The sequence below is a fragment of the Mytilus edulis genome, chromosome 9 (assembly GCF_963676685.1).
Source record: "Mytilus edulis chromosome 9, xbMytEdul2.2, whole genome shotgun sequence".
NCBI classification, from domain to species: domain Eukaryota; kingdom Metazoa; phylum Mollusca; class Bivalvia; order Mytilida; family Mytilidae; genus Mytilus; species Mytilus edulis.
This window is the reverse complement of record NC_092352.1, coordinates 59,497,024-59,505,228: the sequence shown is the minus strand read 5'-3', so window position 1 is coordinate 59,505,228 and position 8,205 is coordinate 59,497,024. Positions and strand designations below refer to the sequence as shown.

Here is an 8,205-nt window from a genome sequence, read left to right as displayed (position 1 = left end):
GAATGATTGAACATTTGTATAAACAGTAAAATTACAGAAAATAAACTTATGAACTATATTTCATGTTAACACAACAGTACACACTATGGGTATTCTGATACCCGGAGGACGAAATGTCAACCAGAAGTATCATCGACAAGTAGAAACCATTTTTTTTCTTTGAGACGCAAGAATCGCGTTTCGTCTACATAATACACATCAAGAGCGCTCGAATCAAAATAGTCGAAGGCAGAACTACGTACACAATTTAAAAAAAATATTTATTTTTACAGAAACATAGAATTTTTTAAAATATCATATGATTATAAACCATGTTTTAGTTATTGTAATTTAAAGTTTAAATACAGACCGAATTCTCTAAAAAAAATAAATACTTTTAACATCTATTTAAATTGTCCTAGTAAAAACTTATATTTGTACAGTGTTTTGAATGTTATATAACATGTTGAATTTTCCACTCTCCTCTATATCTTATTAATGGTGTGCCCCGGAATATTTAAAAAAGAAATCATTTGCGATTTAGATATTTTTCATAACACACCTAATCATAATTATCAAATATAATAAACTGACAGACGAAACGATACGATACACTTAACATGGATACTTCAGAAACACAAGTTCAAGGAGAGTCTAGCGGAAATATCCATTATACATGTACATGATCTTCTCGCCTTTTATAATACACTTAATAATAGTTGAGTCTTGATCGTTTCCGCTAACATCAACAATTATCAAAACGAAGATGGACGACGAAAGAAAAGGTAAACTCCATAATACTTATGGGAAAGTTTTGATTATGATTAGCATTTCATTCATTATGAACAAACATATTATATTTACAAAAATTAGTTATGATAATGATGATGAATTAAATGGATAGCAAATCATAGCGTTTGGATCCCCTTATGTAATAGCTCTCTCGTCATCATCTCTATCAAGGAGACTATTATATAAAACGGACGCTCTGGAATACTGTCTCATTGGAGAGATATTTACTCCATAGTCAGGTGCTGCTAGGAGTCTGCTGATTGATATTGGTTAATGTATAATCATGATGATAAAATTGAAAACCTCTTTGGTCGTTAACCTTAGGTCTCAACCGACCTTCACTTCCAATGCCATTATGTAACTCTGTGCGCTATCCTTTATTTCAAGTTTATTGGTGGTGTCTCCTAGCTATTCCTACATTTTGTATTTTACAATTCCGGGAGACTAGTGGAAGAACAATAGATAAGATAAGATAAATAGTAATTTATTCAAGTGTCACATATTGATCTATAATAAAATTACAAAACATTATCATAAAAAAACCGGATTAATACCCAGCCTATAAAGACTTACGAGACACTGTATATACAAATAAAAGCTATAACAGTTATACTAAAGGAAACATTTATTTTTACAAAAAGGCATAGTCATGTATTACATGACTTAAAAATACCACTAGGTTAAAGGTTACTTAAATATTCATTAACAAAAAGAAAAAAAACATTCAGTAAGAATTCAGTTAAATTTCAGTAAAAATTCAGTTAATTTATAAAAGTTCAGTAAAAAATAACGTTTAATTCAAAAGAGATTCGTTAAAGAAATTACGGCCACAAATCTGAATTTTGAGCAAATATACAAAATTTCGACCTCATTTTACTCAAAAAGTAGCACATGAAGGTATATTTTTTATTACATATTTGATTTAATCAGGTAAAAAATAGCCTATATGCAAATTTTCATGAACTTGTAAATACAGGATCGAAACTGTATCGTATGCCCTTAAGTCTATTATATAAACGGCAAAAAGGCTCGAAAAAATTAAACAGCCTTGTTTAAGTCCGGCGTCAACATTATACCATGGAGTGAACTGATCATTTATTTTAGCTGCACAGGATACGTTGTCATATAATTACTGTAAAGCTGACATATATTTTACTCGTATACCTGCATTAGAAAGTATATACCAAAGTAAGTTTCTTTGAACCATATCGAATGTCTTACGCATGTCCTAAAAAGCAAACGAAAGTTGATAGTGGTGTGTAATGTATAGATATGTTCCTCCCAGCTACGTTTTTTTTCTCGGAACCTGTTCTGTTCGTCGCAGAGAATATTAAGAATATCATTAACATCTAGCCATGATGAGAGTCTTGCGTTTAAAACACAATAGTGAATTATACTCGGAACAGAATAAAGTGTTATTCCTCTGTAATTCAGAGGGTTGTTTCTCTTGTCTGATCCACTTTTAAAAAACGGATTATTCCCTTCGTCCATTGATCCGGCACTTTCCAAAGTTCGGGGCACCCATTGCATATTTAGTGTAAACGATCTATTGCTGTTGGATTTTTCAGAACTTCAGCAGGAATTTCATCAAAACAAGTAGCTTTGCGAAGCTTTGCTCTTTCTACTGCTACAAGAAATTCTTCACGTGAAATTGTTTTGTTCAGCTCTGTGACATGTGTTTGATTTTCTCTGGTCTCGTTGAAATCAGGTTTCGGTTTCATTTTAGGAAGTTTATTATCTATTTCATCCTTCAACAATACACACAATTTGTCAAATGCTGACTGAACGTTGTTTGCCACGTTGACTGCATTTTAAATATGGTTTATCGTTTCGTTAATTCGGTCTCTTGTAGCATTATCCAAGAGAAAATTATCAGGAATATTATTCACATGGTGTTTCTTAGAATTTGACGTTGTTTCGTCGATAGTATGCGTATTTCTCTCAATATAAACTTTAGGGACTCTTATTTCACAAAGTAATACTGAATGTTCCGAAATTCTCCGGTTTGCAATTCACTTGATAAATTATGTCTATCATTTTGAACACTTTAAAATCCAAAAACTCATTTAATTGCTCATGCGATACACACATATAATCAACAACATATTTGCCTTGTGGCGATAAATTGGTAAAATCATTTAATCCAATTCTTTCGTTTAACATTGCGAATTCATTTATATTCGTAAAAAAATCTATAAAAAGATCACCGTTAGAATTTTCAGTCACATCAATTACTGACCTAGGGCTTCTTTCGTGAACTTCTTCTATGTAATCCGATTAATTTCCACAGCGAGAATTGAAATCGCCGCATATCACAACGTTTCAGATTGATTGATTACAATAAACCTGTTGTACAGTAGGTTTACAAAAAAACAATTCTTGATCATTAAGCCGACTAGATTCATTCGGAGGCAGGTAACATACTGCCACACAGTGAATAAAATCCGAAGATTTACTTTTCACTTTAATACACAATATATCTTCAACTCTGTTATCGAGCGTTTTTATGTCATAAAATAATCTTTACGTGAAAAGGCACCTACACCACCAGATCCTCGTTGAGCATTTATCTGCAAATGTTCACGATTGTTTACAATCCATGTATAGCCATCGATGATCGGTTTCTGTGACCCTTTAAGGAAAGTTTCACAGACGGTAAAAATATCACAACCTGTGTTTTGAAGCACAAGTTTTCGAAATCGAGCGTTGTCATTATCTTTTATCGTCCGCGAGAGTTCCGTACTCCACACCGCAATCTATCCTATTGGCGTATTTGAACGAGTCTGTTTCCGACAAAGACCAACGCATTTTCATTACCGATTTCTTTGAGTAAAGTTCTGACGTTACCCTGGAACACGTTGTCGATTTTAAGATTCATGGTGACCACATCGTCTTCAAGCTCTTGTTTAACCTTTCCAATTTCATTTCGATGTGGATTTAAGGGCAGTTTCTATGTTTGCTGAGATCTTTTCTTCCATATTTGCTTCTAGTTGATTCATCCGGCTGTTCTGCATGTTAAGCTAGCCGATATCTTGTTTGCTAGGTTTTGTATTGCGGAAAACAAGAAAGTTTCTGACTTCTCCATTTTTGGTAGTACAGTTTGTGTTTCCCATTTTGCAGTTTGTCATTTCTTTGACTCGGCACTTTCTGTATTACTTTCTGTACCAATACAGGTTGTTATTGCAAGAAATGTTGTTTTTGTCATTAATGTCTAACTGGATCAAAGGTATATTTATCGCAATGTAAAAAGGGCAGCGCAAATGTCCTATGATTTGAAGTGTCCAAAATAAAAAAGATGTCCTATGAAAAAGCGCAAATGTCCCGCGCTTTTTTTTTCTGTGGAAATCATTTTTTTTTATATGTAATAAATGGGAATTTTTGAAAAACATGCATCAATTATAAAAATTAAGTGTTTTTAATATGATGAAATTTCTAGAAAAAAATTAAAAGACAAGAGCTTTCAGAATGACAGTCAAGCGAATTTTTTAATATTTACTCGTGTCCTGGCATTTATCGATATCAGAAGAACCAAATGTATGTATCTGTTTATGTAGTAATAATTAAATTGCCTCTCATAGATTTAAGGGGATACGATTTAAACAAATTTAAAGAAAACGAGTTGCTGTCATTGGCGTTCGTTTTTATAGACAAATGGAAGTGGGTTCATAATACTAAGGAATGAAGACTTATTTACGTTGAAATCCCCAAGTCTAAATACCTCATGTGAAGATAGTCGGTAAGACAAATTCGTCACATGGTGTGTAAGTGACCTAATGCGATACATATGGGATCAGTAAATCTAATATGGGTATCAGAGTTCGCTCTCATCCCATATGGAATTAACTGACCCCATATAAATCGTATTAGGTGATTACAAATCATGTAATCAATCTGATTTAGAGTTATATTCCGCAATTTGGTTGGCTGATTTCGTCCTAAATAATTTCAGTACTATTTTTATTACGTTATTTATCTCCCTTATATACCATTGACCTTATATTTTTTTTTTTAGAGTTGCTTGATAGTCCTTATATTTTTAATTTTTCACAGTTTTAGATTGAATAACAACATTTATTTGGTTCATATTGTCCCAATTATTAAATTTGAATATGTAAATTTGTAATATAAAAAATCAGGATAAATTTGTAACATTGTGTAACTTATGATATTACTCCCCACATTAGTCCCATAAATCTTAAGACATATAATTTGAAAATATCAACATATAAAGAAAATGTTATTTCAAACTATTTTCAATTTAACATTCATTTCAGATTTGAATTACATATCATATGTTGGTTGCTACAATAGATATATAGGAAAGAGGTTTAAGTATACAGAGGCCGATCTGCATGATAAAATGACTCCATTTGTTTGTATGAACAGTTGCCAATCAATACACCGTAGTAAGATTGTTGGAATAACGGTTAGTATATATTAGATGGAATCGTCTTTGGTTAAAGGGGGCCTAGCTACAAGATATATAAAAAAAAACCAAAAGTATGATTTTTTTGTTCAATCATTAATGAAAGTGAAATAGTGAAATAATAAATTGCTTTATCAGCTAAAATGGTTCAATTTTGTCAAATTAAGCTAATAAACATTGATAATGACTTATTCACTTGCAAGTGAAAAAATCGACCTCATTAAATCCGTATTCATGTGAACTCCAATTTAACCCCGTATTAAGAGATATAATACTGCATGCATTGTCCGTGTACGGGTATTCAAACGAAAAGAATGTCAACATTGAAAGTGAAACTAGGTAAATAATTTGATTAACTGATTCGATCCACACAAAATCATTCTTATAAAGGTAAAAACCACGATAAACATAAATTTTTAATCTACAATACGAAATTTAACGTACCTATAAAAATACAATTGCACGAGTTGCTTAATCTATTCATATCTATGTTTATGTTTACATCGCTTATAATGTCATAGAAGGTCAACTCGAAAGTTAATTAGATGGTGTCTCGGCTAGATTTCACACGAAACAAAGCTAAATCATATTGAGACCATGTCCTGTCAATTGTTTATTTTATACTTTTGATAGTTTGGAAAAATGTTTTACATTGTTATAAATAAAATATAAGAATTTGAGTCAAATCGGTGAACATGAATTTGGCAGCTAGAGTCCCTTTAAACAAATTAAGTCCGATTAAATTATTTAAATGCAATAATCTAATTGCACTTTTCATGTGACTACGACTGTCTAAAATCAGGGCTATCTTTGAGAGTGGAGCATCAATGCAAATATAGCACGAATAGAGTCACTGTATCCCACTCAACCTCATCATTGGTGTTAGAACAAATGTCGTAATAGCATGCTGTTGTTGCCCTCTTATTAGATGGTCTTCAATCGGTATATTGAGACGAAAGATTATGTAATGATCAAGTACTGCAATCGAGTCATTAAAGATATTTTATCAATAATAATCTTATTTTGGATGTAACATGTCTTCTGATTGGGTGAAAGTGTTTTGTTCATAAGCTTATATACACAATTTTGTCATGCGAACAAGCATCTCGTGATTTTCTGTCCATACATGCAAGTTCATAGATTTCATGGCACCGTGTCACGAACACTAAGAGCGTAAGAATTGTTTTCTTAATATAAACCCTTATAAGGAGTTTTTTTTCTTCACTTGAAATTCAAAATATTAACAATCGTTCATAATATCGCTTCGACATGAATATATCAGTTTCCTTTTACAAAAACGATAAAATGGAAAATCTTGAAATATTACAGCGTGGTTACATGTGCATGTGTGAAAACAACAATTGGAACCATAAATACTTCTTCTTTACCTACGAGCGTTATAAAGAAAAAGACACTGCATGTAACATATATTGTTTTGGTAATAGAGGTGAAAAGTGTGGTGGTAATTCGACATATTCCATATACAGAATCTTAGCAGGTAAGCAGACGAAATGAAAAGATATAGACAAAAAAGGTAACTTGAACATATAAAGGCCTTTCGTGTTTAAGTTATTTAGCTGCTTTCATATGACGGAACAGAAGGTGCATTCGGAAAAGACGACATTACACGAAGTAATCAACATCTAAGAGGAAACATTGATTTCAAACCAACCCTGTTATTTTTTTAAAACAAATGTAGCTCTAACATTTAATTGAGGTTTTACATCATTTAAATTGTACTGGCTTTTCAACCATTCAATCAGCAAAACATGAATTGTTTAAAAAAAAATACCACATGACAAATATGACAAATACGTTACATACAATATTTAAACATTTGCTACCACATTTTAAAATATAGTTATTTGCTGTAAATGTATCAGTGGAAATTCTGCAAAAACAATTCGTGTGGCTTTAAAGGAAAACACTTATAAGTGGGTTTTTTTCTACACTTCCCGCAAAAAGTGAAAGCATCTCGTTATAAATTTCATGCGTCCGAAGCGCTTTTCCAATCTAGATTAAATTTTTATCAGGGTATGCTCAAAGCCGTATATTTGTAACACTTCATAAATGTCCTGCATCCGAACTTTCACGTTTTTAAGCTACACGTAATTTAAGACAAATGAATAATCCCGTTCAATCCGGATTTACAAAAAGCAACATATATTGTGAAGCTAAACATGCTATAGTAGATTGATTCAAATCAGGTAGAATCAGGAATCTGACGTACAGTGGTTGTCGTCTGTTTATGTAGTTCATACGTGTTTCTCGTTTCTCGTTTTCATAGAGATTAGACCGTTGTTGTTCCCGTTTTAATGGTTTTACACTAGTAATTTTGGGGTCCTTTATAGCTTGCTGTTTGATGTGAGCCAAGGCTCTGTGTTGAAGGCCGTACCTTGACCTCTACTGATTTACTTTGATAGACTGTTACTTTGATGCAGAGTTGACTAATTGGCATTCAAACCACATCTTCCTATAGAATTAATTGCATAACAGTGTGATCGACAGTCAAACGTTTGTAGGTTGTAACTTGTTTGTCAACGGCTATGATTTTATGCTCACCCAGTCTGCCAGAGGCCTTCCAGTGGGGATTGAAATATTCACTTGTTACACATTCCGATACATAAAATGAAACTTTCTTTTTACAAAGCTTGAAAGGAATTTGTTTTAAATATTTATTATAATCATCACATACAACCGTGTCATTTATAAGAATAATAATGTTCAGAGATGATATTATTTAATAATAATAAAAAAATAGGTTTATCCATTGTAAAAAAAACTATTAAGTTGATGGGGTTAATTCACAAAATATCTCATTGATTAAGAGCACAACTACTTCTACGGTGTGATCATTTAAGAATGGCCTACTATTTATTCAATATGTATACATGTGGGTTTTGTTTGTGAAGAGTTCTGGATAATTAAAAAATCATTTGATTTCTTTGTTTAATACCATAAAACGATTCATTCTTTCAGATATTTGTCACTTTGCCTTATCTTCAAGT

General features: G+C 32.0%; 1 protein-coding gene across 1 annotated transcript in view; it reads left to right on the top strand.

The window, feature by feature from the left end:
- The first annotated feature begins 651 nt into the window (after positions 1-651).
- The window catches only part of LOC139488682 (uncharacterized), a 49,959-nt gene continuing 42,405 nt past the window's right edge, over positions 652-8,205 (top strand). The window contains exons 1-3 of the mRNA XM_071274493.1: positions 652-764; positions 5,046-5,197; positions 6,527-6,695. Coding sequence (XP_071130594.1) covers positions 746-764; positions 5,046-5,197; positions 6,527-6,695 — 340 coding nt within the window. The 5' untranslated portion in view covers positions 652-745. The remainder of the gene's footprint in view (positions 765-5,045; positions 5,198-6,526; positions 6,696-8,205) is intronic.